Source organism: Oryctolagus cuniculus, chromosome 4 (genome assembly GCF_051225735.1).
Source record: "Oryctolagus cuniculus isolate XC-2025 breed Fujian yellow rabbit chromosome 4, ASM5122573v1, whole genome shotgun sequence".
Classification (NCBI taxonomy): Eukaryota; Metazoa; Chordata; class Mammalia; order Lagomorpha; family Leporidae; genus Oryctolagus; species Oryctolagus cuniculus.
The window spans coordinates 129,927,748-129,947,828 of NC_142870.1; the positions used below are offsets into that span (position 1 = coordinate 129,927,748).

Consider the following 20,081-nt stretch of genomic DNA (forward strand, 5'->3'; position numbering starts at 1 on the left):
GGAATCAGCCCTGTGAATTTAAGGCAAGTTATTAAATTTCTCTAAATACTAATTTTTCACTTGTACTTATATAAGGTGGGAAAACTGCTCCAATATTTAAAAAATCAGGTCAAAGCAACTGCCAGTTTCCATCCCCTTTATGAAGTGCTTCCATGACTCTACCTTTGTTTATATGCCAAGGAAATGCCTTCAATGCCTGAAAAATGAAAAAAAAAAAAAAAAGGCAGACACACGCACCTGTTAAACATTTCCCTACAATATTTTATGGTATGTTTGCTGCAGATTATAAATGAGGCTGTCTGGACAGCAGTTATACTGTGAAAGAGTCCCTTCCTCCAAAATTCTATCACCCACTTACTTCATGTTGCTAAAACATAAGAACAACATACACCGATTTTCAGCTCTCAGCATTCTGATCACACTTTTAGCACTACTTCAGTAGCCAGTGCTTTCTGAAAAAATTTTTACCAGGAAATATCTGCCATCTGGTGGTTCAAAATGGTAATAGCAGGATGTATAGTGTGCTTGCAATTCAACCTTAGGAAATCACTTTGCAGCTGCCCACAAAGCAGTCAGCTTCTATTGAGTCTAATGTTGCCATTCTCTCTCTTTATGGTCAAGTATAAGTCATGTTCTAGCCAAATTATTCAATGACTATTGTTACTGATTAGATATCCATTATCTGAAATGTCTGAGATCAGAAAGGTTTCCTATTTTGCATTTGATTGGATTTTGGAATGTTGGTATATTTGGTTGAGCACTCCTACTCTGAAAATCCAAAATCAGAAATGTTTTCAGCAACAATATTATGCTCAGTTTTAGAGCACTTGTGATTTGGGATTAGAGGTACTCAAACTGAAACACCTTTCAGGTTCTAGTCCCAGCTGTTCTGCTTCCAATCCAGCTCCCTGCTAATCTGCAATGGGAAGGCAGCAGAAGTACTTGGGCCCCAGCCATCCATGTGGGAGACACCTGAAGGAGCTCCCATGTCCTGGCTTTGACCTGGTCCAAGCCTTGCCACTGAGGCCTTTTGGAGAATGAACCAACAAATGGAAGAGATCTCTCCCCTTTACCCTCTCTCCCGTCTTCAAATAAGTAAATTCTAAAAAATAAAAATGAAATATATATTTAAAAGGCAGGGAGACAAAAAAGAAAGATATCCCACACACTAGTTTACTCCCTCAAATTCTCACAACAACCTGGGCACAGCCAGGCCAAAATCAGGAACATGAAGCCAATAGAGGTCTCCTGTATCTGTGTCAGGGGCCCAAGTACTTGAACCATCACCTGCTGCTTCCCCAAATGTGCAACAGCAGGAAGCTGGAGAGCAGACTTTGGGACTCCAACACCAGGCACTGCAGTATGGGATGCAGGCATTCCAAATGCCCACTCCTGTTTAAACTGTTAAATGACACAATTGTACATGTTTGTGGGGTATACTGTACAACCTTACACACATACACACACCCACACACACAACGATGACAAGTTAATTAGCATATCCATCTCATTGCTTTGGGAACATTCAAAACCTTATTAGCTATTTTGAAATACATATTTAACTGTGCTATACATTAGAAGTTGTTCTCCCCACACAACTGCACACTTGTACCCCTTAGTCACCCTATTTTCCATGTATTTTCTGAGCAAGCAAATTTGTATGAAAGTTTTTTCCTTTACTAATCTATCACAGAATGATCATTTTTGTGAACTTACAAGTTTTGATATGTAACATGTTCAAGGAAGTCTTTCTGGGAATCCAGGGTTTGTAGCATTCTCCTTAACATTAAAAGTTTGAAAAAAAAAAATCTGTGTAAAGCAGATTGAAGTCCACCACAGACATACTGCTTGTTTGCATTAAATGATATATATGCAGTAAAGTGACTTCATGTTTCTGCAGATGTCTCACAAGACAGAGCAAATTCCCTGTAACTCGCAAGCAAAGGTTGAGGGGTGGATATGCTATTTGGCTTGACTGTGTCGATCATTTCAAAAAGTCTACATAAATCAAAACAGCACACTGACCACCTCAAATATATTCACTGTTGTTAATCATGCCTTGATAAAGCCATGGAGGGCCGCTAAGCCCATGTAAAGACCATTTCTAATGGCCAACACACACTGATGTCAACCTTTTTTCTCCTTAGAATGGGCAGCCGAATCCACGTGTACCCAAATGGATCCCTGTTCATTCAGTCAGTTACAGAAAAAGATGGCGGAGACTACTTGTGTGTGGCAAGAAACAAACTGGGAGATGATCTGATCCTGATGCATGTCAGCCTAACGCTGACACCTGCCAAAATTGACCACAAGCAGCATTTCAGGAAGCAAGTCCCCTATGGCAAGGATTTCCAAGTTGACTGCAAAGCTTCTGGCTCCCCAGTGCCCGAGATCTCCTGGAGCCTGCCTGATGGAACAATGATCAACAACGCAATGCAAGCAGATGACAGCAGCCGCAGGACCAAGAGGTACACCCTTTTCCACAACGGAACCTTGTACTTCAACAAGGTTGGGATCGCAGAAGAAGGAGATTACACCTGCTATGCACAGAACACTCTGGGGAAAGACGAGATGAGGGTTCACCTCACAGTGATCACAGCAGCCCCACGGATAAGGCAGGGTTACAAGGCCAGCACAAGAGTCAAAGCCGGAGACACAGCCGTCCTTGACTGTGAGGTCATCGGGGAGCCCAAACCAAAGATATTTTGGTTTCTGCCATCCAATGACATGATCTCATTCTCCTACGGTAGGTACACATATCACACCAACGGGTCTCTGTCCATCCACAAAGTACAACCGCTTGACTCTGGAAAGTACGTGTGCGTGGCCCGAAATCCCAGGGGGGATGACAGCAAAATGCACAAACTGGATGTTGTCGCTCAGCCTCCGTTAATCAACGGCCTGTATACAAACAAAACGGTCCTTAGAGTCACAGCTGTGAGACACTCCAAGAAGCACCTGGACTGCAAAGCCGAAGGGACCCCCCCTCCTCAAGTCATGTGGATTATGCCAGACAACATTTTCCTCACAGCCCCGCACGATGGAGGAAGGGTCACAGTCCATAAAAATGGAACCTTGGAAATCAGGAACGTGAGGCCTTCCGATGCCGCGGATTTTACCTGCGTGGCTCGGAATGAGGGCGGAGAGAGCGTGTTGGTGGTACAGCTCGAAGTCCTGGAAATGCTGCGAAGACCGACGTTCAGAAATCCGTTCAATGAAAGGATAGTTGGCCAGCTTGGAAAGGCCACAGCATTAAATTGCTCTGTGGATGGGAACCCCCCACCTGAAATAATCTGGATCCTACCAAATGGCACACAGTTTTCCAATGGGCCACGCAATTCTCAGTATCTGATAGCAAGCAATGGTTCTTTCATCATTCATAGAACGACTCGGAACGATGCAGGAAAATACCGGTGTGCTGCCAGAAATAAAGTCGGATACATTGAGAAATTGATTATATTAGAAATTGGCCAGAAGCCAGTTATTCTTACGTATGCCCTTGGAATGGTTAAAAGTGTCAGTGGAGAATCTGTGTCACTACACTGTATGTCTGACGGAGTCCCTAAGCCAAATATCAAATGGACCTTACCCAGTGGTTATGTACTAGATAGGCCTCAAATTAATGGGAAATACATATTGCATGAAAATGGCACCTTAGTTATCAAAGCAGCAACAGCTTATGACAGAGGAAACTATGTTTGTAAGGCTCAAAACAGTGCCGGGCATGCACTGATCACAGTGCCAGTCATGATTATAGCCTACCCTCCCCGAATTACAAGTCGCCCACCCAGGAGCATCCTCACAAGGACAGGAGCCGCCTTCCAGCTCCACTGTGTGGCCCTGGGAGTCCCCAAGCCACAGGTCACATGGGAGATGCCTGACCACTCCCTGCTCTCGACAGGCAGTGAAGGACGGACATATAGACGTGAGGTGCTTTACCCACAGGGTACCCTTGTCATTCAGAACCCCCAAACCTCAGATTCTGGGATATACAAATGCACGGCAAGGAATGCACTTGGGAGTGATTCTGCAACAACTTACATTCGAGTCATATGATAGGAAGTAAAACTGAACAAAGTCAACATCTGGACAGAGTTTATTTTTTGGAAGAAGTTTTAATCAAAGGCAGCCATAGGCATGTAAATGGATTTGAATACATTTACAGTATTAAATTTACAATGGACATGCAAAAAAAAAAAGACTTGTAAATCATTGCATTATGAACTGATACTGATTTCTTTAATGGATCTCAAAACAAACTTTTAACTTAAGGCACTTTTATTTTGCCAACAAATAACAATAAACATTAAGAGGAAACTGTCCACCATAAAACAACAAATGGCTAATGTACCTGAATTTTTTCAATCAGAATGGATTTGTTTTTCTTCTACCAGTTGCCTAGTGTCCATATTCTATCAATGTCACAAGCATTGCACTCGGAACAGCGACAGTGGGAAAAGATTAACTTGCAGTCTTTATGGAAATTTACCATCTTGATGTATAAACTTTTTGTGGTTGGTTTATAAATATTGCTAAGATCTACAGAAAATAAGCACTCAATTGGTTTATGACTCGTCATTTGTTCACACTGAAAATTTTCATTGATGGAGAATACAAAAATGCTTTAATAGCTGCATTTAAAAACAAATGCAGGCTAACTTTTCCACATGTAAAAAGCAACTTAACACCTGCACATCATAAAAGGTGGAAAAGGGGTCGATTATGTCATTATCCAAATACACCATTAAAAAGGTTTAAAAATACAATGAAACTCCTTTATAGCTTTAAAATCTAGCTCAGGCACCCCTGGTTTGGAGGCGTTCATAAGAAAATTTTCCAAGGAGGAATCATTGCTTTATAAGCATTTTATTTCATTAAATAATTTATGCAACAAGAAAAGGGGAGTCTAGATCTGTTATATATAATGAAGTTTCACTGTATTTAAAATCTGATCAACCCCACACAACATGTTTTGCAATTCACTGAAAGTCTTTGTATTACATGCTTAATCAACCTGAAATAATTTGTGGGACACCATATGATTCCTCTCTCCTAATTCTAGAGCCTGGGATTTTCTAGTGTAATTTCTCCATCTACCAAAAACATTTGCCTATTTAAAAAATTATAGAAACTTGAAAAATGAAAAAGAATTCCATAGGTATCGTTCAGCTACCTAGGTCCACAAAGTCAAGAGCTTTGTAAGCCCGTGCCTATCATTTGAGACACAGAGGAGAGCTGCCTTGTTTCCATCACCCCAGCTTTCAGCTGGCCTCACCTAAGCGGTGACATGATTGCTACTAAACTCTGCTAACACCCTGTGGCTGGAAGAGGTCAAAGGCTACTCTAAAGTGACCTTCCTACCTTTGTGGGCCAAGAAGGGTGTACAGATGACAGATGCAACCCTATAATGTAAACAGGTACACCTCAGAGCTTCTTATGTACAAGAATTGAGCTAGTATTCCCAACTCCGTGAGACTTCAAGGGTCTGTCCGTAACAGGAGCTGCGGTCTCCGTCTAGTGTCAAGAAAATTTCTTCGCCACACAAATTCTGCCAAGGGCTTTCTGTCCTGACCATCTTAATATAAATTCATTTTCTAGAAAAGAAAAGCTGCTCAGAAAGAGCATTAAGTGGGAGAGAATTTCAATTAAAAATTCCAGTTACTTTCTCTTTAATGAATAGGGGGAAAACAACTTTTAGGTTCTTCCTCAACGATCCACTGAAACTTGGGAATCTAGGGCCTCGCAATGACTCAACTTCCTCACCTGAAAAGAACACAACAAAAGTCTACCCCACAGCTTTTATGTGCAAAGTGATTAAGAATTTAACTTCTGTAAAATATAAAGTGCATACCAATGTTCTGCAATGATAACACTCCCTCATGAAACAACAGTATGACTGCTGTCTGAGCTACAAAAAAATGGTTCAAGCTGAAAACTCACATTTTCAACACCAGTAAGTCTTAAAATAAAACAATAAAAAGGAAGGACACAGCTCACTCACTAGGCACATCATTCACATTTCGGATGTTTTGTCAATGCAGTCATTATATGGATATATTACTTTGAAGAAAAATAACTTCTTGACTTCTAAGTGTGATTTTCAAGAGATCAAACAAACAAACAAACCTGATGTACAAAACCTGTTGAAACATAAAGATACATCTTCTGAAAGCAGATAGGACGTTAATTTAGTGAAAAGAATGGTCTTTAATGTTTTGGCAAAGTCTTTGCCAGCCCAGAGTCAACACAAAATGAGCAGGCTGGAGGGAAATCTCTTCACAGTGTACAAAGCAGTTTCACATGGATGTTGCCACAGCAAAGTAAGCTGACATGTATTTGAGGTCATTTGCATGAGTCAAACTTTGCAATAAGTAACTCACCTAGGAAGATATAAATTATTCATATAATGATTTGCAAAAGAAATTGTCTACTAAAGTTATACCAGCTACATTTAAAAAAAGTAGTTCTATGTGGTTTGCTTATTATAGACAAATCTATTCACAGTCTGCTTAAACTACGTTATATGTAAAATCATATGGCCAAAGAAAAAACACAGAACATGGGAAAATATCCCCCACATATGTTTTCAAATGCCCTGCAATTTTCACATTCAAAATTTTATGCATCTAAATCTAAAAAAATATTATATGGAATACTCTTAAGTTACACAAACTGATAATAATTTACTGTATTTTTATACTTTAATAGGAGCAAATTACCACATACTTGAACAAAGTTAAAATAGTTACTATTTCTTTATAATAAATTTGATGTATAATTTACTTTACTTGTGCTTTTTGCACCAATTTATAAATACAGTATATGCAATACACAACCCAAGACTGACACCAACATTGATAATTAAATTCAAAATAGCAAATACTTACCATACAAAATAAACAGCAAATACACCTTTTATGAAAACCAGAACCTTCTGGACTTCAGGGCCAGAGTCTCTGGAACCCATGTCAAGTTAGGACACTGTGGAATCTCAAGCCAGTCGCACAATTCGCCCCCCCACCCCCTCCAAATTGGCATAAGATTCAGGAGAACCAAAACTGGACACAGTCATTTTTGCCAAAACTGGCAATAAATAAATGGGACGATTCCACCGTGGTTCCTTCAGGCCTTTAGAATTTACATGTTTCACCCCACAAAGGCTAAGGCCATCGCCCTCAGCAATGGAAACAAGTCCGCTCAGCTGGACCCGAGAGGCTCCCACACTTCGCAGGGTGGTGCTCCCAGGAGCCTTGGATTAAGAAAGTTTGAGTACTAAGCAACCATCTGTTTCAGCACCTTTTGACCATGACAGAAGCAAAGAAAAGTCCTACATAAATAAGAACAAAGTTGATAAAGTGCTTGTGAACATTTTGAACATTTCAAATTAGAGTGATGCTAATCAACACCCACGTCACCATCACAGGTTGAAGCAGAATGCTCAGGCCACTTTTCCTGCCAAGATCTAACATGCTGTTCAGATCAGTAGTTTGGTCCACCCAGTTTGGAAGAAACAAACTTCATCATTAATGAGCACACAAAGAGTTAAACCCACCATCTCATTCTCTCTATAAATGGGTGATTCAAGAAAAAGCACCGAGTCTCCAAGGTCTGCTAGCACATTCCTCCTGGAGTAGGCCTGCATGACCCATGCCCCTCAGCCTACGTTAGTCCTGAATGAGACAAAACCAAACCACAACTCCCCCTCCATTTTCCGTTCAAGTACCTCTGTATGAAGTGTAGCGTAAAATTAAAAGAGAACAAAGAGACATGTCTAAGGATGTCTAATACATTAAATATGATTTTCTATTTTCCAGTGCAAACATAAAAGTTCATGTTTCTCCTCTTCCAGATTCAGAAATGTGAAGGATGCCCATAGGGAGTCACTCCTTGCTGTGGCTGGTTACCTAATGAGAAAAATCCAGAGAAGGACGGTTATAGCTGCAAAATGATGCTACAGATAAGTGCTATTCTCTCAGTGTCACTCTACTAATAGCCCCAGGCAGAGGGAACAGATCCACAGCCCCTTGAGCACAATCCTAGTCTTCTAGGACCATAGGGGAGGATTCAGGTACTGCCTCTGAATTTACCTAACACAGGGACCAACCCTACATCCCATTTAATCAAAAACACAAGGCATCCACATTAGGATAATTGGCCCACCCTCCGAAGTAAGAAATACCTCCAACACTAACTCAACACTAAGAGTTTCATAAAAACCAAAATTCCTCCAAATATTTATAAAGTCAGCAAGTCTGCTTTAACACAGCACCATAATAGGTAAGAGAAAATAATATGTTGGAAGTCAACAAATTTCTGCAAATGGCCCCACGATAGAGAACTATGCAAGGGTACACGCAAGTGTGACAGTGGCTGCCATGCGAGTGTCTATGTGTGGGTTGACTCAATTGTGGGCCTATCCATGTATGCATGCATACACGCGTTCACATGCACAAACAGCAAAAATAGTCTGGAGATACCAACAAAATGACACAGGCTTAGAAAAGCTACTGCTTGCATAATTGCATTATTCAATTATTCATTTTCAGCACCTTTTGACCATGACAGAAGAAAATACAGAGCTCTGGCCACTGACAGGAGGCTTATTATAAATGAGCTCTCAGGGCTGACAATATTTTACATCTATGCATAGTTTTTTATGAATACATTTTTGTGAACTTTTTGATGACCCCTTGTATTGCATGCATTTACAAACCTTTTGTGCTAAAATTTATCTTTTAATTCAACATATTATCCACACTTTTTGAAGCCCTCATGAATACTGTGGTCAAGAAGTGAGCTCTGGAAGAGCCCATCTGAGCTTAACTCGCAGCTCTATTCCTTACTGTTGGTTGAATAACCTTAATAAATTCCTCCAAAAAAATGAAGAAAATGTTCTAGAAGTGAAAGCCTAAACCACTGATGCTTAGGGGCTGGCTTTGTGGCACAGAGGGTTAAGTCACCACTTAAAACACCAGCATCCACAGCCGGCGCTGTGGCTCACTAGGCTAATCCTCCACCTTGAGGCGCCGGCACCCTGGGTTCTAGTCCCGGTCGGGGCGCCGGATTCTGTCCCGGTTGCCCCTCTTCCAGGCCAGCTCTCTGCTGTGGCCAGGGAGTGCAGTAGGCCCTGCACCCCATGGGAGACCAGGATAAGTACCTGGCTCCTGCCATCGGATCAGCGCGGTGCGCCAGCTGCAGCGCGGCGGCCAGGGCGGCCATTGGAGGGTGAACCAACAGCAAAGGAAGACCTTTCTCTCTGTCTCTCTCTCTCTCACTGTCCACTCTGCCTGTCAAAAAAAAAAAAAAAAAAAACACACCACCACCAAAAAAAAACACCAGCATCCCATACCAGAGCACTGGTTCAAGTCCTGGATGCTCCACTTCCAATCTAGCTTCCTGGAAAGGCAGTGAATGATGGCCCAAGTGCTTGGGCCTCTGCCACCCACGTGGGAGACCAGGATGAAGTTCACGGCTACTGGCTTTTGTCTGGCCCGGTCCTGGCTATTGTGGCCACTTGGGGAATGAACTAGGAAATGGAAGATCTCTCTCTTCTCCCCTCTTCTCTGCTCACTTCTTCCCTTCTTCCTTCCCTCCCTCACTCTCTCCCCCTCTGCCTCAAATAAATAACCTTTAAAAACAAAGGATACTTCTTCAAGCTCTTGGAAATTAAGGGTAGACACGCTCCCCAAATAAGTGCTAGTATATAAAAATCATAGGCACCCATTTGTAAATACCTGGAAATAATCTGTGGCTTAAAATTAAATTCTCTGCAAGGATATGAACTATGGAAATCCAATGAAATTTTAGTTACAAATTTATTTAAGAGGCCAAACATATTCAACAGTAGCTAGAAAACAAGATTGGCTTATTTGACTTGAATGAGCTTTTAAGAGGGAAATACTTTTAAAGAAACAAAGTTGTAAACATACACAGAGCCCACCGTGCAGGAAATCAGCCACACAGCAGCAGGCAGAAAATCAAGACTAAAAGCAAGTGGCCCCTCAGGTACAAACCAACCTAGATCTTTAAAAGATGAGCAGGCTAGCAGACCTGCTGGCCTGCAAGCCACTGCCTTCAGCACACACTGAAGCGAAGCATCCGAGACCCAGAGGAGAGCGGTCTCCCTCCCATCCTGTGGCTCCGGAGCTGGGGTGACTGGAATCACGGGTACACTCAGCGGGCATCAAGGTCGTGAATGCATGAATGGCTGCTGGCATGTGCTGTATCTACCAGAGCAGCGCAACTGACTAGAGAAACCACCCCAGTAGAGCAGAAGCACGGCCCCGCCTGGCTGTGAGGCTGCAGCTCTGATTTCCCTGAGCCATGGTCATCAGGAAGGGGAGTGTGGTGCGACACAGAGAGCAGCGTGGTCCTGGGCTTCCTGGCTCTGAGAGCCGGCAGACGGGGCAGGGGACAACCTGCTCTCATTCACCTCTAACATTAAAGCTATCTCCTGGGGCGCTGCCTGAGCCCTGCAGCTTTCTAAAAAGCACACCTGTGGTTCTGCAGGGTTCTCCTGAATGGAATGAAACACATCCAGGTTCAGATGGAATCCAGAGGAAACATCCTCGCTAAATCTGAGACAGATGGGGGATTTTCCAGGAAAAAAGCATTCAAGCCAAAACCAAGTCAGACCAAGACAAAACAGAAACATCCAGGACTGAGCCAAATGGGAGATGGCACCACTCGCATGCTGCTTGCTTGCCTGGACTCCCCAGGGGCCATCTGTCCCAAGAAGGGCGTGGTACTTACTAGAAAGCTGCTTCTGGAGCTGCCGCACCAGGGCTGCCGTCTGCTGCTGCTGCTGTGTCTGCTGCAAGCCTTGCCTGGGGAACTGGAAGTGCAATGGGAGAGGGAACAGGAGTCAGCTCGGGGGCAGGCACAGACAAGGAGGGACTCCCTCCCCAAGCCACGCAGCCTGCAGTGCGCTTCTAAAGAGAAGGGCCATGCCCAGTGTGTGGAAATGAGTTTGCATTTACACACTGCTAACTGGCTGCAGTGTCCCACCCACTCGGGAGCCCACTCTCAGGGGCTTGGGTGGCACTGATGTGAAGAGCCCCGAGGAAGGAGTCCACATCCCAGAGAGGGCCCAGTAGCCCTAATTCCCTTGTCATCTTCACCTTCGCTTCAGCTCATGAGTATCACTACATCACCGAGCATTTTCAATCGAGATGTCTTTGAGGGCTCTTGCAGGATCAATCAGAGCCGTGGCACCAGATGGGTGCCGAGTTGCCCGCGTTCAGTTAAGTGGCTACAAGAAATTGTGGTAGTTATTCCCAAGAGGAAGAATATCAGTACCTGGCAGGGGCAAGGTTACTCATGATCAGAATCACTGGAGGAGAGGATTTGCTTCCACCCCCACCCCTTGAGCTTCAAGGTTCAGATGCACGCTCTGCCTTCTCCCTTGCCCCCTCTGCTCCGCTGTCTCCATCCTGCCTGGCTTCTCGCTGATGTAACAGAGAAGCCGTCCTGTCCCTCGGTCACGACACAGCTGGGCCAGCTCCTTCCTGTCTGCCTTGGCAGGCTCTCTCCCAGCCGGAGCCATGCACAACAGGCAGGTAGGGACGGGGCACTCTCGGAGACTGGAGGCCAAGAGCACGGTGAGGCTGGCAAGGTGCAGAGCGGCACTCTGTTTTGCCTTTCCCGGGCAGGTCTCTGCTGGCTGAGATCAGCTCACTCCATGCAGCCGCAGGGCTCACCGAGGACCCCCTACCCCAGGCTTTGGATCAGTAACCTCGGCCAGGCCTGTGTGCATCACAGGTCCTAGTGGGGCTCCCTTTCCTCGGCCCAGCTCTTTGTAAAGAGTCCCTTCTAAGTCTCCAGTTTCCCAATCTAAGCATATCTATTTCCTCCTCAGACCTTGACCATGTGGCTGTAAACAGCCAGGATAATAAGGAGGACCATTGCATCTGGCAAATAAAAGTACAGAATTCCCAGCTAAATGTGAATTTCACATTAAGCAGCAAATATCCTTTTGCTTCTAGGAATGTTCCAATATTATATGTAACAAACATTGCATTTAGTGTTAAGTGCACCCTATGCAGTAATTGGGATTTAAGTACATGAAAGGGCTAATCATATTTAACTGGGAGCCCTGTACTTGATCAATCGTAATTAGAAGGTATTACTGGGTTGATTCCTTTAGAACTCATATTTAGCACAACACCTGGTTTGAGTATTTCTCTCCCACTAGCCCATGTAGACTTGGGTTTATCTGCTGATACACCACTAGGGTCCAGCAATGTCAGGCACACAACAGGCACTCAGGAAAAATCAATGCAGTGGCTAAGTCTGAAGTGCCTGCATCCCAACAGTCTTCCTAATAACGAAAGGGATACAGAAAAGCAGTGAATTATTTCACCCACCAATTATAAATTTCCCCCAATGCAAAGTAGGGAAATGGCAACTTGCCATTTTTTCCCCCATAGCTCAAAGCAACAATGAAAAAACCCAGCTTCTTACATAAATGGAAATGTTAAAATAAGTGCTTGGTTTTCTATTCAATTGTTTTCATACTTATGCAGAAAAAAACATCCAGTGTAACAAAATCTTAAATGGCACTATGTGCCAGACACTGTATCTTGGACACATAGAAATACATAATTATATATTTATATATCTTATAAGATAGATATATATAATATAAACTTCTATGTAAATATAAATATATACCTATTTAATCTTGATGCAGTAGTAACTATGTGCAACCTCTTAGCCAGAGTCCTTGGGACATAGGCATGTTGGAATGCAGGTGTATAGACTATGGAACATTCACAGAAAATAGACCAGCTCTTCTGGTTTGACCAAGATGTGGCTCTCAATTCAGAAAGATGCTTAAATGTTAACATCTCACATAATGATTGATGTATTAATGTTAATGGCTGATAGGCGATGAGTGAAGAGGCTTGATCCAATTATGGCATCCAGGAGGTGGGCCTAGCAAGAGTGCTTCAGGACATGGGGGTAAGTCTGGTGAGAGGGTTCATCATCTATCAGCCCAGCTGTTCTGCCTCCGCTTCCTGGCTGGCCATGTGACCCTCCCTCAGCCGTCCTCTGCCCTCACCAGATGCCTGAGCCAATGGGACACCCAGCCTGGGACGTACACTGAAATAAACGCCGCTTCCTAAGTAGCTCCTATCAGGTGAAGGTTACACAGTAACCACAAGCTGACTAACACACCAAGATGGGCAGAATATAGCGCAGTACTCCATATCAAACATCCACTGGGTGCAGGAACACATATGAATAGTCCTGTTGCCAAGGGACATGGAAAAAGCACAGTGCCAGTTCAGGCCAGGTTCTGCGGAACATGAGCTCACATCAGATTTTGCTGTTCAATGAATTGCAAATTCTTCTTCTACTTTCAGAATTATCTGAATTTGGAGAATGAAGATAAGGAATTGTGACATTTTCTTGTGAGTATTCTCATTGAAAACATGGGGAAACTGAGGCTGTGTGGGGCTCAGTGATTTGCCCAAATCCCTCCTAGTACTGGGCTTCAGATAGAGTTTTCTGGATCCACAGTCCAAGATCTGAATCAGTATCCAGTGCTAGCCTTTTTTAAAAACTGTCACACAATAACTGTATACATTTATGAGCTACAACGTGATATTAGGATGCATGCATACATTGTAGAATGATTAAATCACCCTACTCAATGTAATCATTGTCACATATACCCATTTTTTTTGTGGTGAGAACTTTAAAAGCTTTTAGCAGTTTTAAAATACAATCATGATTATTAACTATAGTCCCCATGCCATAAGAAAGGTCACCAGAACTTATTCCTCCTATCTGAAACAGTGTATCCTTTGACGAACAGTTCCCTTTCCCTGTCCACCCTGCCTCCCCATGCCTATCCTTGATTGGAAATATCAACTTGCATATATTAGAAATTATTTGGAAATATTTATACTCCAAATGGTTGACTGCAAAGGTGCTCATAAACTAGCATACTGGAGTACACTGTGCAAAAACGCTGAACATTTATTCATTCAACACTTAACTGCCTTCCTTAAGTTCATTCAAAACCTGCTTCAAATGGAGTAATTCATAAAAGGAGACACTACAGTCACCCCCTCCGATGCTACATTTTGCAGAGGCCACACGGTCACTGTGAGACTCCTAGGGAGTGCCTGTATGTGTATGCACGGGCAAGGGTGTGCACGTGGCAGGAACAGGGAGGTTGTGTGCTGGTGGCCTGAAGAGGAAGCACACATTCAGCCTCCTATTGTGGTCTGGGAATGCCTGGTGGAGGGTCACAAGATTTGTCTCAGGGTATCTGCAAAGTCTAAGCCATTTTCATAATACCGAGATACTCCGCTTTTTCCCTCTCTTTCCCTCATGAATGCAAAGCTCTTTTCCAGAAGCTATATAACACGTGACCTGGAACGAACTGAACGTGATTATTAAGCCGGATATTAAGGAAACATTTTCAACTGTTAATGTCATTCTGGTTTTTTATTTCATTTTGAAAACACCTGCTTTTTCATAAAGTGTTTTTTTTCTGCTAACAAATTAGTTTACGTTAAAATAAGTTGCTAAACATTCCTGTTTTGGCCTCTGGTGCAGTAAATATTGCAAGATGAACAAAAGTTCTTTGGGTCCACAACAATTTTTACATGAAATGGGGTTCTCAGGCCAACTTCCTTAGGCTGACCAGATCTATATTCCAGATTTCTCCGTAGTGTTCCACCACACCTGCTTCCTCTCAAGGGCGCCCCATGATAGTTTTCACTGGCTTTCACCTCTACTGGAACAGCAGCAGGCAATTTCCCGAGCTGTGCAGCGCCTTCCACAGGAGGCAGAGTTGGTGGCAGCCCCCACCCCCACCCCATGGAAACCTGACTGTGCGCCTTTCAGATCAAGTCACTGCAAAGAACCTCAGCCTGCACTGGCAAAACCAACAGGAGAAATTCAAGTACCTTCCCTCCCAGGGCTCTCCCCCAGACTTTGTTTTTCTGCAGCTAATGTGCTGGAAACCTGGAATTTAAATGGTTCCTCTGGGTGTTTCTGATGCTTGGCTGGGCTATGGAGTCATCACGGTGGCAGCAGCCGAACCTTTACCAAGACAAGTCAGTAAGTAGGTTCGTGGACATTCACTAATGATCCTAAAAGCACAGTCCCTGTCTGTTTACTCTTCCCCACTTGAAGATGATAAATGCAGTGGGAAGGATTCTTCTGGACTGCACTCATCCAGGCGAAGATCCTGGTCCCTCCCCCCTGTGTACTTCGGCAGATGTTCGTTCCTCCCTACATTCCACTTAACACCCTCCATAAAAGCTACGCCTTTCCAAGATCAGCTCAGGTTATCACCCAGTCCCTCACACATTCAGAGTGAACCACTGCTCTTATACTCTGGGTCCAGTGTAGATGCCTCAGTTATCAAACATTAGGGGTGATATGGCAGTTGCTTCTAAGTCTCTGGATTCTGGGCATTTTGAGGGCAGAAACCACACTGTGCTCCTGCTGTAATCACAAGAGAAAGCCCAGAACTCAGGCCTGTCAGTGGGCCAACGTGGTGAAACTCGCCAATGCGGTTGAACCGCTCTCCAGGGAACACCATTCTCTGCTGAAATTTGCAAAGAATGTCCTCTGACTGATCCCTAAATTAATGAACACACAGTTGGTTCAGTGATACTTACTTCTACTGCTCAGTCACTGCAAAGGCAAAAATGTTTCTAACCAGTAACTTCTGTATGAGTTCACTGAAACTCTCCTCTCTCAACTTGAGCTTGTCTGAGCACCAGCAGCAGGGCTGGTACGGTGAGTACCTTTACACTCTCAGATGGTTTATACATCTTGCCACTGAATTATATTTTCCTTTTCTTATGCAAAACATGCCATTCAATTTTGTTTTCCTTGCTATAGCACTGAACAAATGTGTTGTTCACCAAACATTTATCAAAATCCAGGCACATTTTTGGGCCATCTGATCACCTGTGAAAATGGTGTAGGGTCTATATATTTTTAATAAACACATAATAAATCATCTGAAATGTACAGAGAACTAGTGGCTGGTGCATTTCAGAAGATTTATTTGTATTTATTTGCAAGGTAACTAATAACTTGCCATTTAGTCATTGTTTTTTGATCTGCACATAGTTCAGTGAGGAAAAAAATGTATCAAATATGTTGGCTCTCCTGTTACCAGAAATCCAAGCAAACAGAAAAAACTCTTCTATAAACACTACTTCTCCTTTGTCTTCAAAAAGAAAAAAAATCCAAGTTAATGCAAAGGAAGGCAATGTAACTCAACAATGTTCTCGAGATCTAATTTCTTTTTTTTTTTTTTTTTTTTTTTGACAGGCAGAGTGGACAGTGAGAGAGAGACAGAAAGAAAGGTCTTCCTTTGCCGTTGGTTCACCCTCCAATGGCTGCCGCGGCTGGTGCGCTATGGCTGGCGCACTGCACTGATCCGATGGTGGGAGCCAGGTACTTCTCCTGGTCTCCCATGGGGTGCAGGGCCCAAGCACTTGGGCCATCCTCCACTGCACTCCCTGGCCACAGCAGAGAGCTGGCCTGGAAGAGGGGCAACTGGGACAGAATCCGGCGTCCCGACCGGGATTAGAACCTGGTGTGCCGGCGCCAAAGGCAGAGGATTAGCCTAGAGAGCTGCGGCGCCGGCCCTCGAGACCTAATTTCTTTTACTTGAAAACAAGAGTATTATATGACTACATCTGAATTTCAGACACATTTTGAAGAGTTCTATGAATGGAACTTATGAATTCTTTGAGAAATACTACATAACACTATCAATGGAATAATTGACTAAAAATTAATGCAATTGTCTAAGTAACTAGTGCTGCTATTAAGAATTTTTTTAAAACACTATTTATTTGAAAGAGTTACAGAGACAGAGAGAGAGAATCTTTCATCATCTGGTTCACTCTCTAAATAGCTGCAACAGCTCAAGTGGGGCAGGCTAAAATCAGCAGTTCGATCTGGGTCTCCCACATGGGAGCACTCAGGCCATCTTCCTCTGTTTTCCCAGGCCATTAGTAGGGAGCTGGGGAGCTGGCACTGTGTCACAGTGGGTTTAAAGCCTCAACCTGCAGTGCCAGCATCCTAAATGGGCACTGGTTCAAGTCCCAGCTGCTCCTCTTCTGATCCAGCTCTCTGCTATGGCCTGGGAAAGCAGTAGAAGATGGCCCAAGTCCTTGGGCCCCTGCACCCACGTGGGAGACCTGGAGGAAGCTCCTGGTTCCTGGCTTCAGATCAGCTCAGCTCTGGCCATTGCGGTCATTTGGGAAGTGAACCAGTGGAATGGAAGACCTCTCTCTCTCTCTCTGGCTTTACTTCTCTCTGTAACTCTGTCTTTCAAATAAATAAAAATCCTTTAAAAACAAAAAGTAGGGAGTTGTATTGGAAGTGGAGCAGCCGGGACATGGTGCCAGTATTGCAAGCAGCAGCTTTACTAACTGTGCCACAATGTCAGCCCCATTAAGCACATTTTTATAAGGCAAATATTTAGGCGTGGGAGTTTGGTGAAGCAGTTATTGGGATGCTTGTGTCCCATAAGTCTGTCTGGTTTCAAGCCCTGGCTCTGCTCTGGATTCCACCTTCCTGCTGATATAAATCCTGGGAGGCAGCAGGTGTTGCTTCAAGTAATTGGGTCTCTGCCACCCATGTGAGAGACCCAGACTGAATTCCTAGCTCCTGGGCATCTGGGTAGTGAACCAGTGGATAGAGGCTCTCATGGTCTGACTATCTGCACCTCTCAAATAAATAACAAAAAATTTAAGTGCACAAATATTCAATATCATACTGACACAAAGGTCAGCTGATGGAAAAATAAAAAAAAAAAAGGTCAACTTCTTAAAGCTTTCTGGAGCATGTTTTCCAGGTCATTGAAGACAGCCGGAGTTTAAGATGAAAATAAAGGAGACAGCCAGAGGATGCAAGCATTATTTTCTGAAAAGCTGAAAGTAGCTTTAAAGAAAAGATAATGTCTAGCCAACACAGTTAATAGTTAGCTCAATTATAACAACACACAAGCTTTAAAAATATTTTTAAGTAAAAAAGTGTAATTTAGGCCAAAACTAGAGAGGCCAAATATATTTTCCTAGGAAGGGGACCCATGTTCTTATTTCTAGATGTTCCTCCTTCACAGAAGGCAAGCAAATTAAGTCAGCAAAAGGCAATACAGGGAATGCTAATAAACTGACACAGGATTTAATCTGTAAGCGTGGATTTTTTTTTCTTTATTTAGTTCTTTTCGCAGAAAAGCAGTTTTCTGAGGACACATTTTAAAGAAGCATCAGTTTTTGTCCTAAGTCAGTTTTACGCCTAGATAGTCTTGTTATAAGGTAGATACATGCCTATGCGGGTGTTCATGATCATGGTCTCACATGTCCTAGCTGATGCTGTCAACACAGGAGACAACTAGCAAGGGGGTATTCAAACAACAACAAATCAAATTCTGCTGCTTTGCAAGGCATGGTATCAAAAACCTCTTCCAGCAAGGTTTCCTAAATTTCTCCTACCTTTAGATCTCTGTTATGAGCTGGAGCGCATCCCCCAAAAAGGACTTGCTGAAATCCCTATGTTCAGTACCTCTGAAAGTGACCTGATTTGGAGACAGGATCATTACAGAAGCAATCAAGTTAAAATGGAGTTGTTGTGACTGGTGTCTGATATGGCTGGTATCCTTAGAAAAAGGGGAAACTTGTGCACACACATGCACACAGCAAGAACGCCATGTGAAGGTACAGGCAGAGCCAGGATGAGACCCTGCAAATCAAGGCCTGCCAAAGCTTGCCTGTAAACTGCAGAGGTGAGAGGACCAGGACATGGGACAGCTCCTCCCTCACAGCGCTCAGGAGGAACCAACCCTGCTAACACGTCCACCTGGAACTTCCAGCCTCCAGAGCTGTGAGAGTACAAATACCTGCTGTGTGAGCCACCCAATCTGTGTACTTGGTTACATGGTCCTAACAGCCTAGCAGAACCAACCTCCCCAACTCTTCTAAACTGAACGCTACCTTCCCCGTGTGGTGCCCCTGTTCTACCACTGCCCAGGAGTCTAAGTCCTCCAGGGGCAGGAAGCATGCATTACTTCACTGGCTTGTGTCACGGTGTCTGGCAGATGCTGGGCTCTACCAAACATGCTCGTAAGCAAACTCAACAGGAGTATCACCCAACAGCAGCGGGGCAAGTCCTGAGGAGGGCGGTGGCCATGTCACCCCTATCACTTCTCCTTGATAAGCATGAATCAAAACGTCACGTGAGCCAGGGCTCACTTCTCTACAACACCCAGCTTGCTTACCACCTGCTTCTCCAGCAAAGAAATAAGCAAAATGAACACTGGCCATTAACAAGAAGGCAATTTGCTGGAGAGCTTTATAATACATACCAGTAAGTATTTATAACACATATAATAAATCTTAGTGGAATTCATAAGGAACAAAACCAAAAGATAAAGGGAAACGAATTTCTTAACATTGCTGAAGCTTTATACTGTTGTAATAAAGATAGCTACAGATAACTTTTTTATTATACTTCTATTTCCTTTTAATGTGAGAAGACCAAAAGAAAAGGATGTATTTTAACAATGAAATCAGCACAAAAATGAGAGTTATTTGTACCCTCATTTTTATTGCAGCTTAATTCACAATAGCTAAGATGTAGAATGAACCTAGATATCCATCAACTGATGACTGGATAATGAAAATGTGGTATATGCACATTATGGAATACTACTCAGCCATAAAAAAGAATGAAATCCTGTCTTTTGCAACAAAATGGATCAAAGTGGAAATTATGCTTAGTGAAATAATCCAATCTCAAAAAGACAAATATCATATGTCTTCTCTGGTATGTAGCAGCTAATACAACATACAAAAAAAGATGTATAGCAATGAAATGGTCACTTTGGGACATGATTGTCATTTTCAACTCATGCTTATACTTCTGTGGCACTGTGACCTTCCTACTTTTTATTTGTTGAATATAATGATTAGTGGTGAATTAACACTGTGACTATATTAAAAGTATATCTTTTATAGAAAATTGAAAATGAATCATGATATGAATGGAAGGGGAGAGAGAGAGGGAAAGGGGAGGGTTGCAGGTGGGAGGGA

General features: G+C 43.2%; 2 protein-coding genes across 13 annotated transcripts in view; one reads left to right on the plus strand and one right to left on the minus strand.

Moving 5' to 3' along the window:
• The window catches only part of IGSF10 (immunoglobulin superfamily member 10), a 25,370-nt gene extending 20,810 nt beyond the window's left edge, over nt 1-4,560 (plus strand). The window contains exon 7 of the mRNA XM_002716279.6: nt 2,148-4,560. Coding sequence (XP_002716325.3) covers nt 2,148-4,056 — 1,909 coding nt within the window. The 3' untranslated portion in view covers nt 4,057-4,560. The remainder of the gene's footprint in view (nt 1-2,147) is intronic.
• The window catches only part of MED12L (mediator complex subunit 12L), a 360,120-nt gene continuing 344,117 nt past the window's right edge, over nt 4,079-20,081 (minus strand). For 11 of the 12 annotated variants that reach the window (XM_089331069.1, XM_089331070.1, XM_089331067.1 and 8 more), the window contains 2 exons: nt 10,753-10,834; nt 4,079-7,904 (listed from right to left, as the gene is read on the minus strand). In XM_089331069.1, the coding sequence (XP_089187195.1) occupies nt 7,852-7,904; nt 10,753-10,834 (135 nt within the window). In that variant the 3' untranslated portion in view covers nt 4,079-7,851. The remainder of the gene's footprint in view (nt 7,905-10,752; nt 10,835-20,081) is intronic. The other variant, XR_016232702.1, reaches the window with a different exon arrangement.